The sequence below is a fragment of the Ornithorhynchus anatinus genome, chromosome 5 (genome assembly GCF_004115215.2).
Source record: "Ornithorhynchus anatinus isolate Pmale09 chromosome 5, mOrnAna1.pri.v4, whole genome shotgun sequence".
Lineage (NCBI taxonomy): Eukaryota > Metazoa > Chordata > Mammalia > Monotremata > Ornithorhynchidae > Ornithorhynchus > Ornithorhynchus anatinus.
In genome coordinates this window covers 84,600,466-84,623,334 of record NC_041732.1, presented here as the reverse complement: position 1 = coordinate 84,623,334, position 22,869 = coordinate 84,600,466, and the positions used below count along the sequence as shown (strand labels likewise).

General features: G+C 46.6%; 1 protein-coding gene across 2 annotated transcripts in view; it reads right to left on the bottom strand.

The window, feature by feature from the left end:
* The window catches only part of RTTN (rotatin), a 189,942-nt gene extending 167,379 nt beyond the window's left edge, over positions 1–22,563 (bottom strand). For both annotated transcript variants that reach the window (XM_029065713.2, XM_029065715.2), the window contains exons 1-9: positions 22,499–22,563; positions 19,669–19,856; positions 16,922–17,123; positions 14,607–14,699; positions 11,931–12,021; positions 7,542–7,656; positions 6,036–6,186; positions 4,619–4,784; positions 1,860–2,041 (exon numbers count right to left, since the gene is read on the bottom strand). In XM_029065713.2, coding sequence (XP_028921546.1) covers positions 1,860–2,041; positions 4,619–4,784; positions 6,036–6,186; positions 7,542–7,656; positions 11,931–12,021; positions 14,607–14,699; positions 16,922–17,123; positions 19,669–19,856; positions 22,499–22,529 — 1,219 coding nt within the window. In that variant the 5' untranslated portion in view covers positions 22,530–22,563. The remainder of the gene's footprint in view (positions 1–1,859; positions 2,042–4,618; positions 4,785–6,035; positions 6,187–7,541; positions 7,657–11,930; positions 12,022–14,606; positions 14,700–16,921; positions 17,124–19,668; positions 19,857–22,498) is intronic.
* Between the last annotated feature and the right edge of the window lie 306 nt (positions 22,564–22,869).

Sequence of the window (22,869 nt, the reverse complement as noted above, 5' to 3'; positions counted from 1 at the left end):
TGTGTGACTGTGGGCAAGTCACTTAACTTCTCTGGACCTCAGTTCCCTCATCTGTAAAATGGGGATTAACTGTGAGTCTCACATGGAACAACCTGATTACCCTCTATCTACCCCAGCACTTAGAACAGTGCTCTGCACATAGTAAGCGCTTAAATACCAACATTATTATTTTTATTACAAACTACAGGAAAACAAGGAGTTATTCGTCACTCCTCTCTGTGATTTGACCCACAAATTCAAGCCATCAGTAAATCTTGTCAGTTCTACTTTCACAACATCACTACAATCTGTCCCTTCCTCTCCATCCAAACTGCTACCATATTAATACAAACACTTATCCTATCCCTCCTTTATTATTACATCAGCCTCCGTGCTGACCTCCCTGCTTTCTGTCTCTCCTCACTTGGATCCACACTCCACTCTGCTGCCCGGATCATTTTCCTTCAAAAAAGTTCAGACCACGTTTCCCCACTCCTCAAGAAATTCCAGTGGTTGCCCATCCACCTCCACATAAAACAAAACTCCTTATTATTGGCTTTAAAGCACTCAATCATCTTGTCCCCTTCTACCTCACCTCTACTCTCTTACTACAATTCACCCCACACACTTTGTTCCTCTAATGCTAACCTTCTCACTGTACCTCAGTCTTGTCTATCTCCCCACCAATCTCTCACCCACATCCTGCCTCTGGCCTGGAATACTCTCCCTCCTCATATCAGATAGATAATTACTCTCCCCGACTTCAAAGCCTTCTTGAAAGGCATATCTTCTTCAAGAAACCTTCCCTAACTAAGCCCTCTTCTCCTCTTCTCCCACTCCCTTCTATGTCATCCTGATTTGCTCCCTTCATTCATTCTCTCTCCCAGCCCCACGGCACATATGTATATATCTGTAATTTATTTATTCATGCATATTAATGTCTGTTCCCTCTCTGAATTGTGAGCTTGTTGTGGAAAGGGAATGTATCAGTTTATTGTTATACTGTACTCTCCCAAGTGCTTAGTACAGTACTTTGCAGACAGTAAGCACTCAATAAATACGATTGAATTGAGTTGAACTGAATAGGAAGTAAATTCTCCCCAACTGAGAGGAAACCTTTCCCTGGTGTTTCCCATGTTTGTGGCCAAAAAAAGGAAAATCAGTCACTTGGGCTGTCGTTCCCCCTTTTCTCTCTCTCAAAATGGGCAGGCCTCTCTCCATACCTACCTTGATAACTCTCTTTCCCACCCACCCTTTCTGCTCACCACCAACCACAAAACAGAGGGCGTTGGAAAAGTGTCTGCTGACTCTACTGTTCTCTCCCAAACACCTAGGACATTGTTCTGCACACAATAAGCTCTCAATAAATACCCTTGAGTGATTGCCTGCCATATGACCTTGGACAGGTCACTTAAATTCTCTGTGTCTCATTTTCTTCATCTGTAAAATGAGGATTTAATACCTGTTGTCCCTCCCCCTTAAACTGTAAGCCACACATAGGGCAAGGACTGTGTCTCACCTGATTATCTTGTATTTATCCTGATGCCTAGCACAGAGCTTGGCAGTTAGTAGTACTTTAGAGAAGCAGCATGGCGTAGTGGATAGAGCACGGGCCTGGAAGTCAGAAGGTCATGGGTTCTAATCCCGGCTCTGCCACTTCTCTGCTATGTGACCCTGGGCAGGTCACCTCACTTCTCTGTGCCTCAATTACCTCATCTGTAAAATGGGGATTGAGGCTGTGAGCCCCACGTGGGACAAGGACTGTTTCCAACTCAATTTGCTTGGATCCACCCCAGCGCTTAGTAGAGTGCCTGGCGCTTAACAAATTCCAACATTATTACTTAACAAACATTATTATTATTGTTGTCGTTTGAACTCACCTGCTCTTAAGAGTGGGACTGCAGATTCCAGAACTGAGACACAGAACTGGGGAAGGCTGAGCTGCTGGAACTGCAATTCCAATGTGTCCTCACTTTCTAGCTCTGGCAGATCGATGTGTCGCATATCCACTGGTGAATGCACGGAGAGCCTAGAGTGGCCATTAGCTTGAGGACTGCTTCCACTGAAGAACAAATACCAACCATTGAAAATGAACCACATTCAAAAAAGAAATTCACCACATGTACAGTTTGGGGACAAGAAAGGTGATAAATGTTGGTATTTGTTAAGCGCTTACTATGTGCCGAGCACTGTTCTAAGCGCTGGGGTAGACACAGGGGAATCAGGTTGTCCCACGTGGGGCTCACAGTCTTAATCCCCATTTTACAGATGAGGGAACTGAGGCACCGAGAAGTTAAGTGACTTGCCCAAAGTCACACAGCTGGCAAGTGGCAGAGCCGGGGTTTGAACCCATGACCTCTGACTCCAAAGCCCGTGCTCTTTCCAGTGAGCCACGCTGTGATAGGTGACTCATGTTTCCACACGCTCTGGGCAAGCTAGATGAATTTCAATCAATATCAGTAAGTCAATTAATCAATAGTGCTTACTGAGAACTTACTACGCGAAGAGCACTGTCCTAAACGCTTCGGAGAGTAAACAATATAATTAGTGGGAATGATCCCTGCCCATAATGAGCTTAGTCTAGAGGGGGAGAAATTTTGATGAAAACCTCTACCAAGTTGAATCATGATGATAATAATAATAATTATGGTATTTGTTAAGCGCTTATTATGTGCCAAGCAGTGTTCTAAGCGCTGGGGTAGATACGAGGTAATCAGGTTGTCCCAGGTGGGGCTCACAGCCTTAATTCCCATTTCACAGATGAGGTAGCTGAGGCAAAGAGAAGTTAAGTGGCTTGCCCAAGGTCACACAGCAGATAAGCGGCAGAGCCGGGATTAGAACTCATGTGCTCTGACTCCTAAGCCCATGCTCTTTCCACTAAGCCACTCTGCTTCTCAAGATGATCATGTCAATCCAAATTACATACTTGGCTTTTCCAAGACTTCCTCAAAATACCTCAGATGTCTACAGCAAGCCAAGAAACATTAGCATTCATCATTTTTTTTTTCATTTCTAGAGGAAAACAAGTTTACAGTTTCATAGTATGGCTCTCTGGCAATTATCCTGAAAAGAACAGTTTAACCAAATAGGACATCAGTGTAGCTTGCCTTTACAGATCTTCACAACATGTTCTGAAATGTTTATAGTTCACCTCTTGGAAATATAAATTACTGAATTTGAATACGTTTACCAGTATCCCAAATTTGCTTGTTAGAAAGAAAATTTCCAAGGTTCCCACTTCCTCATCAAACAGAAACTCCTCACGGTCGGCTTTAAACACCCAATCAATTCGCCCCCTCCAATTTACTTGGCTCATTTCCTACCACAACCCAGCCCGCATACTTCACTCCTCTGACACCAACTTGCTCACTGTATCTTGATCTTGTCTATTTCACCACTGACCCAATTCCCAAGTCCTCCCTCTGGCGTGGAACTCTCTCCCCCTTCATATTGGACAGACCATTACTCTCTCAGTCCTTAAATCCTTATTAAAATCTTACCTCCTTTAAGAGGCCTTCCCTGATTAAGCCCTCTTTTCCCTTACTCCCACTCTCTTCTGTGGCATCTATGCAGTTTTATCTGTAACCTTAAAGAACTTGTTATTCAGCCCAGCACTCATGTACATATCCATAATTTCTTCATTCATGTCTGTCTTCCCCTCTAGACTGTGATCTCCTTGTGGGCAGGGAGTGCATCTACCAACTCTGCTGTACTGTATTCTCCCAAGCACTTAGTACACTGCCCTGCACACAGTAAATACTCAATAAATACCACTGATTGATTGCCAAGGGAACAGAATCATGTGAACAGCTAGAGTGGTTCAGTCCAACTGCCCCCTAAGCTTTCTCACCACAAAATCATTCCACTGAATGACCTTAGAATGACCATTATTAAGGCAAAAAAAAATTTCAACTTGGCAATTTCTCAGCACTAAGACCTGACAACTTGTAGTAATAGTAGCAAAAGCTTTGAGTGTCCACTTGGTGTAGCGCACTGTACTAAACACTCACCACTTAGCAAGCCAAAGAAGTCTTACAGAAATAATCAATGGTATTTATTGAATGCTTATTGTGTACAAAGCACTGTACGCAGTGCTTGGGAGAGTACAATACAACAGAATTAGTAGACACATTTCCTGCCCACAACGAGCTCAAAGTCTAGATGGGAGGAAGGCATTAGTATAAATTAATTAACACAATGTACATAAGTGCTATGGGGCTTAGGTTGGAGTGAATAACAACTGCCTAAAGGGTATAGTTCCAAATGCAACAGTAAGTAATGTAAGTAATACCTGGTGAAACATTCATTTCCCATGGTGTGGAAGGAGAGGAAAATACACAAACAAGGTCACTCTTCAGACACTTACTGGACATATAGAACTTCCCAAAAACCTTTGAGAATGGATCTATTATACTCTCAAGAAGTTTGCAATCTAAAAATTCAGTGAAAAACAAACAGGCAGCACTCATTGCTTCAAACTGAGAAGGCCAATTAGAGTGGTCCCCTAAAAAAAAAAAAAAATACCAAGCTAAGCTGAGCCAGCAGGATGAGTAAGCCTCTATCCTCGGCTCTTTTGGCAATGGCCACCCGACGTCCTCCCCAGGCCGATCTCACTAGCAGGCACTATGGCACCATTCACCTGGAAGAAACTGCATCCCAATCCTGGCCATCCCCCCTGGGGCGCTGGCCAGTGCGTCCAATGACGGAAGGGCGAGGGCTACTGCTTCCAGGGGATGGATTCAGAGATTGTTGAGCGCCTCTGGTTTCTTGGCAGTAGGACAGAGAGGAATTCTGGGACACCGAATCTAACAAGAACAAAAGAAAGAGAAATGAAAATGAAGGCATACTTGCCGTCAAGGTCGCGGGACAAGTAACCGTTCTACGAAAAACTGTGACAAGATGTGCCGGCCAATATAAGAAATAGGTTGAATCGAATGAACAAACAGGCAGCACTCATTGCTTCAAACAGAGTAAGCCCACTAGAGTCGTCCCCTAAACAAACACCTTGGTTGAGTATTTCCCCTTCCTTCCTCACCTTGGGGAATGAATGTTTCCCCAGGTGTTACTTACATTACTTACTTTGCTTTTGGAACTCTACCCTTTAGGCAGCTGGTATTCACTCTACCCTCAATCCCATAGCACTTATGTACATAGCTGTAACTGATTTATTTATATTGTCTTCCTCCCCTCTATAATAATTACTTTCATCATTTCCTCCAAAGACCTTTATGTAAAAAGAAGAAGGACCTAACTCAACTGGAGAGAGGGGAGCCTATATCCCAATCAGAAGCAGCACAGAATAGTAATAATAGTAATAATAATAATAATAATAGTAATAATAGTTATGGTATTGGTTAAGCGCTTACTATGGGCCAGGCACTATACTAAGCGCTGGGGTGATGCAAGCAAATTGGGCTGGACACAGTCCCTGTCCCATATGGGGTTCAATGTCACCTCATACAGAGATGAAAAAAGATGACAGTGAATTGACACATAACTATACTAATAACCAGTTCTATGGTTTTCACACCTGATGCAGGAATGACTAATACTAATAACAATAATAACTGTGTTATTTAAGTGCTTACTATGTGCCAGGCAATGTACTATGCACTGGGGCGGTTAGAAGTAAATAGAGTTCGACAAAGTCCCTGTCCCACGTGGGCTCATGGTCTCAATCCCCATTTTACAGATGAGGTAACTCAGGCACAGAGAAGGAAAGTGTCTTGCCCAAGGTCACACAGCAGGCCAGTGGCAGAGACGGGATTAGAATCCAGTTCCTTCTGACTCCCAAGGCACGCTCTATTAGGCCACGCTGCTTCCCTTATTATGTTGGCCTCTATCCATGTGTGAGATAAAAGAATTCCTTAAGAATCTTCGGGGGGGTGGGAGCCAATTTATTTCCATGCTTTAATTCTTTAAAATTTTAACAATTTATGTTCTACTGATGAGTGAGCACAGAAGGAAGGATTGTGCTCTGACTTCTGCCATATCCGGTAAAATGGAAACGATACAGACACAGTCAGAGGGTAACGACTAAATAATTATATAAACACCTTGTTTACTGGAGAAAAAACTTGGATCTCGATGAAAGTTAAGTCTGTTTCTTAAATATGTACACAATTGTTGTAAGCACGACACCGCCTGCAAAGCTAAGTGATGTTTTCCATCTCTTCCGAATGCCAGCTTCAACAGAGACAAAAGGCTCTGGAATATAGAAGAACAATGAAAATGATTAGGAGAACAGAGGCGTAGACTTACTAGAAAAGTTTAAAATAGGCTAAAGAAAGTGGAGGAATGACAAGCAGCCTAATTGTAAATGAAAGGGAAAGGCATTGGAGAGGAAAGTTGTGCTCATTCAGACCTGACGAGAACTAAAATTTACCTTTTGTCTGAAACCAGGGTACTGCCACCTTTTCCTACTACCGCTCACCCAAAAGGACCATAATAATAATGTTGGCATTTGTTAAGCGCTTACTATGTGCAGAGCACTGTTCTAAGCACTGGGGTAGATACAGGGTAATCAGGTGGTCCCACGTGAGGCTCACAGTCTTAATCCCCATTTTACAGATGAGGTAACTGAGGCACAGAGAACTTAAGTGACTTGCCCACAGTCACACAGCTGACAAGTGGCAGAGTCAGGATTCGAACCAATGACCTCTGACTCCCAAGCCCGTGCTCTTTCCACTGAGCCACGCTGCTTCCATGTTTCCAAAGCCTTCCACCACCCCAAGCCACATGCAACATCACGCCTTGGCACCCCTGGGAGTCATCTCCTGTCCAGCAAGGCAGATGCCTAGGACACCAAAATATTGTCCCTTGAAGGCAAATAATGATAGATAAAATAAGAGAGCTATATTTGGGCAGAAGCGAAAAAAGTTTCCAGCCAGTAAAGACTACTTGGCTGGGAAGTAGGTTCCCGAAGACAAAGAGGTCTTTGTAGTTCCATGTCTGAAAATTCACATAGTGGAGAATCTTTCAAAAACATTCTTCAGGGTAGATAAACAAGCCTACGGGGGCTGGGATTCTACGATACATTTTATGCCGTTCTGTTTGCCTCTCCCACCCCAATTCTATAATATGCCCTTCCTGGTCTCTCTGAAATCACGACATTTAAGAGTAGAACTTCCCAGAGGCAGGACCTGATCCGGAACAGCGGTTCCAAAACTTTCTCTCCCAGACTGCAAAGAAGGCTGAGAAAGGCCCCAGTCATGAACGTGTTGCCCCTCTTACCTGCCCCATTATAGGTCCATGGGAATTTGGCCTTGAGGGGCTCACGGAAGCGTCTCACATCTCAGTGTACTCCAGAATCTGAAGCTGCAAGCAGATGAAGCACTCCTCCCAGCCCCTGAGCTCTAAAATCAAACCTAGATGTACTCAGGATGTCTGGAGTTCACCATTTCAAAGCCCGCAGGCCCAGTGAACATCGGAAACCCATTCTAGCCCTACATCCTATGGCTACCTGGTATGGTTAACTGGCTAACCGAAAACCTTAAAGGAGGAGACTAACGCAAAATTGTCTCAATGTGGGCCCGTGCTTTTCAAGCTTAAACAATCCCCACCTGAACAATCTTTGGTCTTTGAAGGAAGATCTCAGCAGGAAAATCTTGCATAATCACATCCTGTAACAGCTCACATGTATTCCAGATTAAAGTGTGGTTAGTACTTCTCAGAGAGCTAAAAGAAATCAAAGCACCCTTCATAAATAAACATTAACATTTCCCAGAGCATCTTACCGTCATCTCCTCAATCATCGAAAAGCATTTCAGCAGTACCCACTGCAAACAGGGCTGAAGCGGAAAAGAGCAGATAAAACAGACATCTGCCTTCTGGGAGCTTCCAATCAAATCTGAGATTACAATCAATCAATCAGTGCTACTTATTGAGTGCTTACTCTGTTTGGAGCACTGTACTAAGCACTTGGGACAGTACGACAACAAGAGTAGGTGTAGACCATAGTGTTCCAGACAAACGTGAGGAATTTTGACAAATGTACAAATGTGAAAGTAGATCAGGATTTCTAAAACAGCTTAGAACCAATAAAGAACCAAAATAGGACTGATTTATCTGCACAACATTGTACTGTACTTTCCCAAGTGCTTAATTCAGTGTTCTGCAACCGGTAAGCGCTCAATACACAGTACTTATTGATAACGTAGTCCTTGGAACCTGGTGCTAGGGGTTGACAGGCAGTCCTTGAGCAGGTCCACTGATACCCAAGATACTAAGTCCTCTGAAAATCCAGTACATGCATCTGGCAGTGCAGAAATGGTTCATCTGGCATGCGGAGCAGCGTGGCTTAGCGGAAAGAGCCGCTCATCAGCTGTGTGACTTTGGGCAAGTCACTTCCTTCTCTGGGCCTCACTTCACTCATCTGTACAAAGGGGATCAAGACTGTGAACCCCACGTGGGACAACCTGATTACCCTGTATCTACCCCAGCATTTAGAACAGTGCTTGGCACATAGTAAGCACTTAACAAATACCATCATTATTATTATTATTACGATGCAATACTAGCTACCAGCGCAGAGGTGGCAAGCAGGTTGTTTTCTAAAACCTTTGGACCCCTCCGAATCTTGGCCGCCATCATCATCACAAACAACGGCACTTATTTATTTAAAATGGGATTTCTTAAGTATTTACTATGTGCCAGACACTGTTCTAAGCGCTGGGGTAGATACAAGATAATCAGGCCGGACACTGGCCACATCCCATAAGGGGCTCAGAGGTCCAAGCACTATCTTACAGATGAGGCAACTGAGGCCCAGTGAAAGTAAGTGACTTGACCAAGGTCACCCAGCAGACAAGTGACAGAGCTGGGATTAGAACGCAGGTCCCCTGAGTCCCAGGCCCATGTTTTATCCACTAAACCACTCTGTTTCCCCTTTACTTACGGAGCGCTCGCTGGGTGCAGAGCACTGTACTAAGTGCTCAGGACAGTACCATACACATATAATAAACACTGTAGAATAAGCTATAGATACCTTCATCCATATGTACCACTGCCCTACATTTTTAGATGCTAGTGATGGAGAAATCCTCTCTGTATAGGGACTTATGGGTGAAAAGACTGATGTGTGGCCAATATTCCCTTCTATATTGTGTATAATAATTACGGTATTTGTTAAGCGCTTACTATATGCCAAGCACTGTTCTAAGCACTGGGGTAGATACAAGGTAATCAAGTTGTCTCACGTGGGACTCACAGTCTTAATCCCCTTAATTGTACAGATGAGGTAACTGAGGCACAGAGAAGTTTAGTGGCTTGCCTAAGGCCACAAAGCAGACAAAATGGCAGAGCCGGGATTAGAACCCATGTCCTCCGATTCCCAAGCCCGTGCTCTTTCCACTACGCCACGCTGCTTGGGGACACAGTCCAACTTTAAATTACCATAATAAATATGGTATTTGTTAAGCGCTTACCGTGTGCCAGACACTGTACTAAGGCTGGGGTGGATACAAGCGAATTGGGTTGGACACTGAACCTGTCCCACATGGGGCTCAGTCTTAATCCCCATTTTACAGATGAAGTAACTGAGCCACAAAGACTTGGCCAAGGTAACACAGCAGACAATGTAGTACCCAGGGTTCGAGCCCAGGTCCTTCTGACTCCAAGGCTCAAGTTTGCCTCATACAAGACCGTTTCTGTTGTCGACGCTGCCCTCTGGTAGCTCTAGCTTCTCAAAGTCTCAGTTCAATAGTGATCTCCCAACTGTCCGCTGTGATGTCACATTGGGAATGTGAGCTTCACTTTGCTTTTAAATCCTTTATTCTGCCTTCCCCGCTTATGTGTGCCCCCTTTCAGCGCAGCACAGCGTAGTTACTTGGGTATACTGCTGTCATCCATTCTCCTCCTATGTCCTGCCCCGTGAAGTTGGGCCGCTGCTAACGTTGCCTCATTGTTGGCCATCTGGGTCCTGGGACCTCACTATTGATACTCTTGTCTGGCCAAACTCCATCAAGGTCGCCCAATTAAGTTGAAGAGCTAGAAAAGCAGGACTGGAAAGTGAGACTGCACTAACGATATGTGTACAAGGCACAATAGCTGCATTCCATTTTCTGTGGTCGTGATATTCTTCTAGAACAGAGGTGCTGCAAGATATAAAACTGTCCTGCTAATTCTGGAGTTTCCCAAAATTCTGCACGATTTTAATGTGAAATGATTATTGGATGAAAAGAAGGAAATGGTTTCCCAAAAGGCAAACAGTGCCGCCAAACTGATTCTCTTCCCCTCTTCAAAACCCTACTTAAAACTCACCTCCTCCAAGAGGCCTTCCCAGACTGAGCTCCTCTTCTCCCTCTACTCCCTCTACCACCCCCCTTCACCTCTCTGCAGCTTAACCCTCTTTTCCCCCCATCTCCCTCTGCCCCTCCCCCTCTCCCTTCCCATCCCCTCAGCACTGTACTCGTCCGCTCAACTGTATATAGTTTCATTACCCTATTTATTTTGTTAATGAGATGTACATCGCCTAGATTCTATTTAGTTGCCATTGTTTTTACGAGATGTTCTTCCCCTCGACTCCATTTATTGCCATTGTTCTCGTCTGTCCGTCTCCCCCGATTAGACCGTAAGCCCGTCAAACGGCAGGGACTGTCTCTATCTGTTGCCGACTTGTTCATTCCAAGCGCTTAGTACAGTGCTCTGTACATAGTAAGCGCTCAATAAATACTATTGAATGAATGAATGAATGAATGAATGAACAGTTGGGCTTTCTACTTTTAAATTATTTACACCCCAGGACTGCCTCCAGCTTCTTTTCCATAAGGAAGAAAAGAAAACTCAGAAACCTTTAAAAGGATTTCGTTTCAGAGATGGATAACTGAAGACTCAGTGGATTGATAATGGTATCATGCTACTCACATCTACTTGTCCTAGAATGCGAAGGCTGCATTCTTCCAAAACTTAACCAAAGAGAAAAGCTGCACTGCGGGATTCGCTTGTTCCGAAGCCGCGTCCCGGCTCACGGGCACACAAGCAATTCCTTCAGTAACTCGTCAGACCAAGGCCTAGCGAGCTCAGAGAGTCAGAAGAACATTCCCTAACTCACTAACTGCACTCAAACCAAAACACATCTCCCAAGCACTTAGTACAGGGCTCTGCACAAAGCAGGCCCTCAGTAAATGTCTGCTTGATCGAAGACTCACATTAAGCAGAACTGTGTGTACTGTCTGTCAATTTTAGGATTTGGGCTCTGGGAATGATGGCATCTGGATGTGGTTGCCGGCATTTAGTTTTCCTACGACTTATTTTTCAAGAAAGCCGGCGATCCTATTTAACTTCATTCATACATTCAATCGTGTTTCATTCAATTATGTTTACTGAGTGCTTACTGTGTACCTCATCTGTACTGTACTAGGTGCTTGGAAAGAACAGTACCTCAATAAAGAGAGATAACCCCTGCCCATAACGGGCTCACAGTCTGCAGGAAAGATCAATACAAGTAAACAGGCATCACTATAAATAAAATTATAGATATATATAGATATTCATAAGTGCTCTGGGGAGGGGGGAGGGGAGAAGAGCAAAGGGAGCAAGTCAGGGTGACACGGAAGGGGGTGGGAACTGAGGAAAAGTGGGGCTTAGTCTTATTTAACCTCGATGCTGGCACTCCAGTGCCTGGGTATTTCCAAGATAACAATCCCACTTAGACCTAACACTCCCTTCGGTGTTCCCGCCTGAAGTGCAGATTTACATAATCACTCCTGCTTAGTGAGGTTTCCCAGCCATGCACTTCTGAGACACCTTGCTCAACCCAGCAAAAACCAATTCACCCGATAAATGAGGCACTTTAATCTAGTTGATCCTGTACCTTTCCCGAGCACCAAATTGACTTGAAAAATTACTTACAGTGGGAAGAGAGTAATAATGATGATGAATTATCTGTCAAGCACCGAGACTGAATATCTGTAATTGAATTAGGAACCATTTAAACACTTCGGTTCCTGTACCTTTCATTCGAGGAGAGAACATGTCTGTCTGTGGTGGTCAGCGGCAGCCAAGGAAATGTGGAAAACTTTAAGCACCTCACCGTCTGATTTACTGTTAAAAAAAAAAAAAAAGGTAAAAATGTGATATCATTACAACATCAGAGTAGAGCCACTCTAGAAATGAGAGGTAAAACTACTGAAATTATTCTGGTATTTTTCCCACTTGCCTATTAATGTCACATGAAAGAATAGCAATACAGTAGGGGGACATCTTTATTAAGTTCATCCATAACCCACATTAGCTGAAGTCAATTAGAATATTTCGCTCTAAAAATTGAAGCATTCACCTTTTCATGATCAATGAAAAACAAATATTTCATTGGGAAAACAAGGTACATTTAAGGTAAAATTTTCCCTTATCAAAACTACTAATTTACTGTTTTCCTGGACTTATTTTTAAACTGCAAAAGAGCATTTTTCCTCTCTATCTGGAGACACTTACATGCATATCCTAAAAGGTAACCGGGGAAAAAGCACTTATCGTGCATTAATTTTAAGCTGCCATTTTTTCAACTTCCAGATTCATTTTCTACTTTCCCAGTGACTGGCTAGCACCTGACAGCAAGTGGCATAAATGATCTTAGGAATTCAGAATTATAAATGGTAGGTCAGTTCGTATCTGGAATTCTCAACTGACCTGTTACCTGTAAAAGCGCATTTCAAAGGAATAAATAAAATCCATCAAACATGACAGTTCGTGTTTAAACATTCTTTATAATGTTTAATATTTGATTTTCTCCTTTTAACTTTAAACCTGCAGGAAAACCAAATGAAGATTTCAATTAAAGCAACTGAAACCAGCACTCTCAGAAAGTGTCACTCTTCGGCAAAATTGAAGGAGTCAGTAGGCGGCCCAGAAAGACCAAGAATAATTAAAAACCATCCAGGTCCTGACCAAGCTCATTTTTCAGCTGCTTTTTCCATGCTCAGAGAGGTAAACTGGCAGGATTGAGAAGCCGCTTCTCCACATGCCCTTCCAAATGGAAAAGGACAATCCGCCAACCGATTTACCAATATGCTGTGCCCTTTTCAAAGCCACAACAGGTGAGGGAAAAGAAAGGAAGTCACGTAAGGACAACGTGTGTTTACTGTAGACCTATAAGTCCGCAAAGATGCTGACTTCCAAAGAGCCGCTGAAATCTGATAGGACCGTTAGGGTCGGAAAGATTTCTGAGAAAACGTGCGGAATAGTCACAAAAATAATCGACTCCTTAAGACTCTGTTGGAGAGCAGCGGGGCGGGCTCAGCCGACCCAGCCCGCTGGTAATTTGAAGACAAAGCTTGGTGCGCTTTAATTTGGGGGAAAATGAGCATTGTTTCTTGGGGAAATCTGTGGGCAAAAGAAAACCTGCAAAAGAGTTTCATAATTTTTTTTCTTCTCCCAGTATGAGCCTCATTAGTCCCTTACAGTTCCCCCAAGGCTTTAAGCCACCACAAGCCTGGGTTAAACTGATGGCCCAGGATTCTGTCTCTAAAAGGGATATCAGAACAAAGAGGAACCCAGTATTGTCTGCTATTCAGGCATACCTTCCTCATGTTTAAGGATGAATGGTCCACCCTAAAGCCAAAACTTTCCCTCTCCTACCCAATTATGATCCCTATAGACCGTAAGCTCATTGTGGACAGGGATTGACTCTCTTTATGCCGAATTGCACTTTCCAAGCCCTTAGAACAGTGCTCTACACACAGTAAGAGCTCAATAAATACGACTGTATGAATGAATGAATCCTCATCATCCATGACCCTGCCCAAAAGACTCATGAGCTTATGGATACTTTCAACCTACACAACATCCCTTGATAAGAAATCCTTTAAATTTCATCCCTCACGATTGTCTGAAGAAGTGTTTTCATTTTTTTATTCGTCAAACTCCTCCATGAACCTATTTTTTTAATGGTATTCGTTAAACACTTACTATGTGTCAGGCACGGTACTAAGCACTAGGGTAGATACAAAGACAATCAAGTTGGGCACAGTCCGTGTCCCACATGGGGCTCAGTCTTAATCCCCATTTGCAGATGAGGTCACTGAGGCCCAGAGACATTAAGTGACTTGCCCAAGGTCCCACAGCAGGCATATGGCAGAGCTGGGATTAGAATCCAGGTCCTCTGCCTCCCAGGCCCCTGCTCACTCCCCTGTGCCTCGCTGCTTTAAAGACCTAGTGTTGACAGATTTAGTAATAATAGCATTTTTTCCCTGTTCACACTGCTCATGCTTTGGCATACTTCAGTCATGTCTTCTCTCGACTTTGGTATATCCAGGTTGCAGTCCCAATTTTTTTGGTTTATTCTCTAATGGAAGCCGGTCTGTTTCTTGATCATCTTATTTGCTCTTGTCTGCCACCAGCTCTGCTCTGTGCCTCCAAAGATGAAGCAACCACGATAACATAATGAATTCCACATGTGGTTTTCTACAGTGACAGAATGATGCCTTTTGCTTTCTAACCCCTTGCTGAAGACATCCAACATTTTGTTAACCTTTTCGGTGCCTTCGCACAACGGACCGATGATCCGAAGGAACTGTCAACTTGTGTTAGGCACTGTAGGTTTTGAGCCCTACAGTAATGACTTCTCAGGATGGGGCATGCCCAGCCATTTCATATTCATCTATGCACACACGATCCATTGCTCTACACACCCACGGATCTTTTGGGAGGCAACTCCCTCTCCTGGAAGTTACTTCTGTCTTGTGGAAAATAGCCAGTGATGATTTCTTCTTCTTCAGGCGAAACTAAAAAGCAGAGGAAATTTTTGTTACCTGGGGTGATTTCATTACCTCACGAAAACTATTTTTAATCTTTTAAGTTTTCTTTTCCTTCATAAATGTGCTTGGACAAGATAATCTAGAAGAGTACCAACCTTTTCCATGGAGGATTCTGCCCTTCCCTTATAAAAAAAATTTCTCAATGAAATTAAGGAGCCATATGTTGCTGAGATATACTGGCTGGAACTGCCAGTTCATGGAAATTGGGGCCAGGGCAACAAACTAGTTGGTTTGCTCCAGAATGGTTTAAGTGGATAATTAAAAAAAAATCCTAATCCTTCGGCCAAAAATACCCACTTGGGGTCTGAATTATCTGGCTAGGATACTCAGAGAAGCAGCGTGGCTCAGTGGAAAGAGCATGGGCTTTGGAGTCAGAGATCATGAGTTCGAATCCCAGCTCTGCCACTTGTCAGCTGTGTGACTGTGGGCAAGTCACTTCACTTCTCTGTGCCTCAGTTCCCTCAACTGTAAAATGGGGATTAAGACTGTGAGCCCCAAGTGGGACAACCTGATTCCCCTGTGTCTACCCCAGCGCTTAGAACAGTGCTCTGTACATAGTAAGCGCCTAACAAATACCAATGTTATTATATAGAGCAGTTAGTTGAGACCACTGATCATCTACACCTCTCTTAGTGATCGGGAGATCTGGTCCCTGAGATCATTATTAGTATTGCCATGATTATTATTATTATTAAAAATAATAATATCTATTAAGCACTTATAAGTGCCAAACACCAAACAAAATGCTGGGGTAGATATAAGATACTGCCCCTATCCCCTATGGGGCTCAAAGTCTAAGTAGGAGGGAAAGTGGGGATTGAATCTCCATTTTAGAGATGAAGTAACTGAGGTCCAGAGAAATTAAGTGACTTTCCCAAGGTCACACAGCCAGCAAGTGGAGGAGCTGGGCCTGGCTCCCAAGGCCCATAGTCTTTTCACTAAGCCATGCTGCTTCCTCCCCGAGGAGAGGTTTCGTTCCAGCCCCTAGCTGTTCCTTCACAAAGCTTCTCAAGTCTGCTCTTCCCTACATCCACACTCATCTGGACTGCACGATATCCAGGTAGGCGTTTTTATATTGATGCCTGTTTACTTGTTTTGATGTCTGTTTCCCCGCTTCTAGACTGTAAACCCAGTGTGGGCAGGGATTGTCTTTCTTTATTGTTGAAGTATTCTTTCCAAGCGCTTAGTACAGTGCTCTGCACACAGTAAGCGCTCAATATATACGATTGAATGATTGAATTCCTGCTACCCATCCAACATTCTGAATGCATTATTACAGATTTTTTCATAACTCTGCTCCCTAAAATGCATACTTAGTCACAACTCATATAACACCCATTCACCCATTCAGGAATATTTTTGAGCACCTGCGTGCAATGGAATGAACATTTCAGAGGGTAAAATTAAAGTCAGAGAGATGCTTGCAGGCAATCAGCTCTCCCCTGTCCTACTTAGCCTCACTCATCTCCCACTGCAACCCAGCCCACACACTTCACTCCTCTAATACCAATCTGCTCACTGTACCTCAAGCTCGTCTCTCTCAATGTCAACCCCTCGTTCGTATCCTCCCTCCTGCTCCACTTGAAAAACCACCATTCTCCCCTCGTTTAAAGCTCTCCTAATATCATTTCTCCTCCAAGAGGCCTTTCCTGTTTAACCTCTCATTTCCCTACTATTCAACCTCCCTTTTATGTCACCTCTACATTTGCATCTGAACCTTTCCCACCCTTTCATTCTCCCAGCCCCACAGCACTATTGCCTGTATGCCTAAAAGCTGCCCCTTCCTCTACCTGAAATTTCTTTTCATGGCTGTTTCCCCCAATAGAATGTAAACTCCTCGAGGGCAGGAATCGTATCTCCCGACCCTACTGTATTGTCCTCTCCCAAGTGCTTAGTGCAGTGTCCTGAGCACAGTAAGCACTCAATGAAGACCACTGATTGATTGATTGCCCCCGGTCCTAAAGGAGCTTAAATCTAATAAGGGGGACAGAGAGACATCCACTTGATTCAGTGGAAGCAATATCCAAAAGGCTGACTCTCCCAGCTGGAATCACTCAAGAGGAAGTGCACCTGGGAGGACTGCTCCTGCTCTTCCCGGATGAGATCTGCTTCCCGGTTTTACCCGAGTCATTCCCCCCAGCCTCCCATAAAACGTCCGGGGATGTGCCCCCTGAATTGCACGGAGCTACCTGGATTGTTTACAGGGGCCGTGGACGCGGTCCGGTGAGGCGGAGAACGGTGATGTGGGGACGGGACTTCTGAAGAAAGGAGGAAGAGCCCATCCAAAATGCCGTCGATTTCAGCCTGCAGATTTGGATGGACATTGGGGCGAAGCTGGGAGAAGAATTCCACGGCCCCAATCTCGTGCAAATGTTGCGCCGCTGGAGGATGCTGCAAAGGCAAGAGACGGTCAGTAGAGGATGGCCAAAAACGTCTAGTAAATCCTAAACCTCGAGCAAGCCAAGATGAAAAGGAAAACGCCCCTGCTATTTCTCAACCAAATCTGGAACTCTGTGGGAAGCGACTCGGCAGACCTGAGGAAGCTGGGTTTGAGAGATTGGCCAACTCAAATGTACAAACGTCCAGAATTTTTAAAGTAAAGGCTACCTGCAGAGCACCAAGCAGGGCAACTGGCTTCTGGGAGCGGCATTCATCCTTTCACACATATTTTACACTCTCCTCACCTCCCAAACCACAAAGGACCATACCAAAACCATCATCACCAGGAAAAGTGAGATTTATTTTGTCCACAACGACCACAGAAAGAAGAATAGTATGCGATTTCTCAAACCCAAGAAAAAAACATGTGAAGTGAGGAGTAACTGGGGACAAAGAGCAACTTGATTCTCTCCCATCTTCTCGGTGAGCACAAACAGACCTCATCATCAACTCTGCTTCCCAGGTTCAGGCCTGGAGGCATCGCTAAAAAGGATGAGAATTCTTGAACTGGAAAAATATCATATTACAGTAAGAGGTAGGTAGGTGAAAACATTTAGCGCTCCTCTTAATTCCCCCAAACGAGGCAACGAACGATTCATTCCACATTTAAACTGTTAACCTCACCTAGAGAATTATTTTATCAAAGTTTAAACGCAGCTTCACAGAGGCATTTATTCCAATGAACAGCTAATTCCATCCAATCCCAATTTAATAACTCAAATGCCTGTCTTTTACCAAGAACTCTGTTCTATTCTTGTAAAATGAGTACTTGTTTTCTTCCTTTGAAAATGAGGACATCTTATTCCTTAAATAGCCATGTTACGGGCGGCTGGTCTTGTCGATTCCAGGTCGTTCTGCCACCAGATGGTCGATTATAACCACCTCTGCTAATAATGTCTCAGCTCCTCTCCCTTTGCTAAAAGTTCATTGGCCTGTTTCAGTTCCCTTCTAGGCCCATTAAAGCAAGGTCGTTTCAGCAACTTGAGCTCACCACCCTCCGGGAGCCACTCCAACTGCTTAGATTTCACCGGGTTAAAAGACAAAAACTACACTTTGTAAGTGTAACGAATCTTCATCGCTAATCTGCAAATTCACCGTACCCAGACACCGTGCCATGAACGATTCGGTCTTCGACGTCAACGCTATCCTGACGATTCCTCTGAATGTTAAGCATGAGCTGAATGAGAAGCAGCGTGGCTCACTGGAAAGAGCACAGGCTTTGGAGTCAGAGGTCATGGGTTCGAACCCCGGCTCTGCCCCTTGGCAGCTGTGTGACTGTGGGCAAGTCACTTCACTTCTCTGTGCCTCAGTTCCCTCATCTGTAAAATGAGGATTAAGACTGTGAGCCCCACGTGGGACAACCTGATTCCCCTGTGTCTACCCCAGCGCTTAGAACAGTGCTCGGCACATAGTAAGCGCTTAACAAATACCAACATTATTATTAATGGGGGAGTATAAAAACACAAAGATCGGAAGGATGGTCCTGAACTCAGGGCAGGAATTTCTCTGACTGTCATCTCCCGTAACCGAGTACAGCACCGGTGGGGGAGAGACGGTTGAGCAGCGGCATGGCCTAGTGGAAAGGGCACGGGCCTGGCAGGCATGGGGCCTGGGTTTGAATCCTAACTCAATCACTTAGCTGCTGGGTGACCTTGAGTTACGTATCTGTATCTCAGTCTCCTCATCTGGGAAATAGAGATTCGATTCCTCTTCTCCCAATCAATCAAAGGTGTTCATTAAGCACTGTGTGCTGAACACTGTACTAAGCATTTGGGAGAGTACAGAGCAATAGAGTTGGTAAACACAATCCCTTCCCACAAAGTGCTTAGACCCTATAGGGAAGACAGACCTTAAAATGACAGGGGAAATGGCAGAGTATAAGAATACGTACAGAGGTGCTGTGGAGTTGGAAGTGGGGAACACACCAAAGTACAAAGAAGACACGGAGGGGAGTGAGCTCCATGTGGGACAGGGATTTTGTCCCACTTGATTATCTTGAAACTACCCCTGCACTTGGTGCAGAGCTTGACACATAGTAAAGGTCTAACAAATGCCACAATTCTGATTTTTATTATGGGGAGGTACACGTTGTGGGAGAAACACTGCTAAATCTGTAGGGGCGTCTCACTTGGAACTTTTTTTTTTTAAACGGCATTTGTTAAGCACTTACCATGTGCCAGGCACTGCGGTTCTAAGCGCTGGGGTAGATATAAGCTAAGCAGATTGGACACAGTCCATGCCCCTCATGGGGCTCACAGTCTTAATCCCCATTTTACCGATGAGGCAACTGAGGCCCAAAGGGGTGATGGGACTTGCCCAAGGTGACACAGCAGACAAGTGGTGGAGCCGAAATTCAGAAGCCAGGTCCTTCCGACTCCCAGGCCCTCGCTCTATCTGCCGGGCCATGCTGCTTCTCTGTCGTTACTTGTCACCCCTCAGATCTGAAAGCGGGTTAGTCCGTAGAGCGGCTCCCGGGGGATGCCCAGGACGCCCTTACCTTGGCCAAGTTGCCGATCAGAGCCAGCACCTCCTCCTTCATGGGGGTGGAGGGGAAATTGAACCACTCCAGGAGGAGGATGAGCAGCTGCTTGTCTCCAGCCAGCTGGGTGAGAGAAACCAGCCCATGCTCCAGCTTGCAGCACAGGTTGTGCAGTGCCCGCTCCCGGATCTCCACCAGCGGGTGCCCTGCCAGAAGGGGCAAGGCATGAGGTCCGGCCTTGAGCGGGCGGAGAAAGGAAGGGAGGGAAGGGCGGAGGGAGGGGACTGGGGTGCGCCACCCCTGTGGGGTGCTGCCGCTTCCCTGCGCACCAGCCCTCCGGCGAGCCGGGGCGCGGGGACATCCGCGGTTTGAAGGGGATGCGTTCGGGCTTCCCGAGCCAAGTTCAGGGCTGGGAGTTCGAAGGAAACCGTGGGAAAACTGGAGGGGGGGGGGGGGGGATAAGGGAAGGAAGAGGGGTGAAACTGGGGTCTGCAATCAGAGAGGGACGGGGGAGTCAAAGATCAGGGTTGAGTCCATAGGGGGAAGGGGAGCGGGTTGAGGGGGGGGGGGTGAGCCTGTAGGGGGGAAGGGTCCAGGGGGTTAGAGAACGAGGGGCCGTGGTCAGAGGGAATTGGGGAATGGTGAGAGAGCAGGAGCTGAGGCCTTAAGGGGATAATAATAATAAAAATGTTGGTATTTGTTAAGCGCTTACTATGTGCAGAGCACCGTTCTAAGTGCGGGGGTAGATACAGGGTAACCAGGTTGTCCCACGTGAGGCTCACAGTTAATCCCCATTTTCCAGATGAGGTAACTGAGGCCCAGAGACTTGCCCACAGTCACACAGCTGACAAGTGGCAGAGCTGGGAGTCGAACCCATGACCTCTGACTCCGAAGCCCAGGCTCTTTCCACTGAGCCACGCTGCTTCCATCCCCTGGCTGGATGGGGAACCAGGGGGTCAGAGTTCAGGGGCTGAGGCCGTAGAAGGAAGAGGAACTAGGGGGCCAGAGATTGGGAGTTGCGGTCAGGGAGACGAGGGGTGGGGGAGGCAGGGTCGGAGGTCGGGGGCTGAGGCCATAGGGGAAGGAGCACCAGAGGGTCAGAGATCAGGGGATGAGCCTATAAGGGGAAAGAAAGGGTCCAGGGGGTCAGAGATCGGGGACTGAGGCCATCCGGGGAAACGGTCCAGGGGGTCAGAGATCGGGGGCTGCGGTCAGAGGGGGAGGAGGACCAGGGGGTCAGAGGTCAGAGGGTGAGCCCCTAGGTGGAAAGGGTCCTGGAGGTCAGAGATAGAGGAGCAGCGTGGCTCGGTGGAAAGAGCATGGGGTTGGGAGTCAGAGGTCGTGGATTCGAATCCAGGCTCTGCCACTTGTCAGCTGTGTGACTGCGGGCAAGTCGCAACTTCTCGGTGCCTCAGTGACCTCATCTGTAAAATGGGGATGAAGACCGTGAGCCTCACGTGGGACAATCTGATGACCCTGTATCTACCCCAGCGCTTAAAACAGTGCTCTGCCTAGAGTAAGCGCATAACAAATACCATAATAATTATTATTATTGTCCATCGGGGAGGAGGGTTCCGGGGTGCGATGAGTTCGAATCCCAGCTCTGCCACTTGTCTGCTGTGTGACCTTGGGCAAGTCACTTCACTTCTCGGTGCCTCAGTTACCTCATCTGTAAAATGGGGATGAAGACTGTGAGCCCCACGTGGGACAACCTGATTCCCCTGTGTCTACCCCAGCGCTTAGAACAGTGCTCGGCACATAGTAAGCGCTTAACAAATACCAACATTATTATACAAGGTAATCGGGTTGTCCCAGGTGAGGCTCACAGTCTTCATCCCCATTCTACAGATGAGGTCACTGAGGCCCAGAGAAGTGAAGTGACTTGCCCACAGTAATAATAATAATAATGTTGGTATTTGTTAAGCACTTACTATGCGCAGAGCACCGTTCCAAGCGCTGGGGTAAAAACAGGGTGATCAGGTTGTCCCAGGTGAGGCTCACAGTTAATCCCCATTTTACAGATGAGGTCAGTGAGGCCCAGAGAAGTGACTCGTCCAAGGTCCCATAGCTGACAGGTGGCAGAGCGGGGATTTTTTCAATAGTATTTATTGAGCGCTTACTATGTGCAGAGCACTGTACTAAGCGCTTGGAATGGGACAAATCGGTAACAGATACAGTCCCTGCCCTTTGACGGGCTTACAGAGGAGCAGCGTGGCTCAGTGGAAAGAGCCCGGGCTTGGGAGTCAGAGGTCGTGGGTTCGAATCGCCGCTCTGCCACTTGTCAGCTGTGTGACCGTGGGCAAGTCACTTCACTTCTCTGGGCCTCAGTTCCCTCATCTGTCAAATGGGGATGAAGACTGTGAGCCCCACGGGGGACAACCTGAGGACCCTGTCTCTCCCCCAGCGCTTAGAACAGTGCTCTGCACACAGCAAGCGCTTAACAGATACCAACATTATTATTAGAGAAGCAGCATGGCTCAGTGGAAAGGGCCCGGGCCTTGGGAGTCAGAGGACATGGGTTCGAATCCCGGCTCTGCCACTTATGAGCCGTGTGGCTGTGGGCAAGTCACTTCTCTGGGCCTCAGTGACCTCCTCTGTCAAATGGGGATGAAGACTGTGAGCCCCACGGGGGACAACCTGAGGACCCTGTCTCTCCCCCAGCGCTTGGAACAGTGCTCTGCACACAGCAAGCGCTTGAACGAATACCAACATTATTAATCGGGGGAGACGGACAATAAATAGAATCAAGAACCCCCGACCTCTGAGCGGCAAGCCGGGGGCATGGGGGGGGGGGGGGAGGGTGGCGGGTTCAAGGAGGTGCGGGGGGGGGGGGGGGGCCGTTGGTTACCGAGCTTGCGCACGAGACGGCGCAGCGCCATCCCGGGCCGCCGACATTCAACCGCCGCCGCTCCGTCCGCTCCGCAACGCGGCCCCCCGGGAAACCGGCGCCCACACAAAGGGTCCGGGGGAACGACAGCCGCCCCCGCCCGCCCTCCCCGCCCGGACCGCCCGCCCGTCCGCCCCCCCCGGCGCCGCCCTCTCCCTCCTGTCCGCCCTCCCCGCCGGGGCCGCCCGCCCGGCCCGGGGAACGGGCGCCGCGCCGGGCCCGGAACGGGAATCCCGCAGCTCCGGGAGCGGGCGGACCCGCCGGCGCGCAACACCCCCCTCGCAGCGCCTTCTGGGACTTGTAGTCCCAGCGCGTGGCGCCGCGGCAAGAGC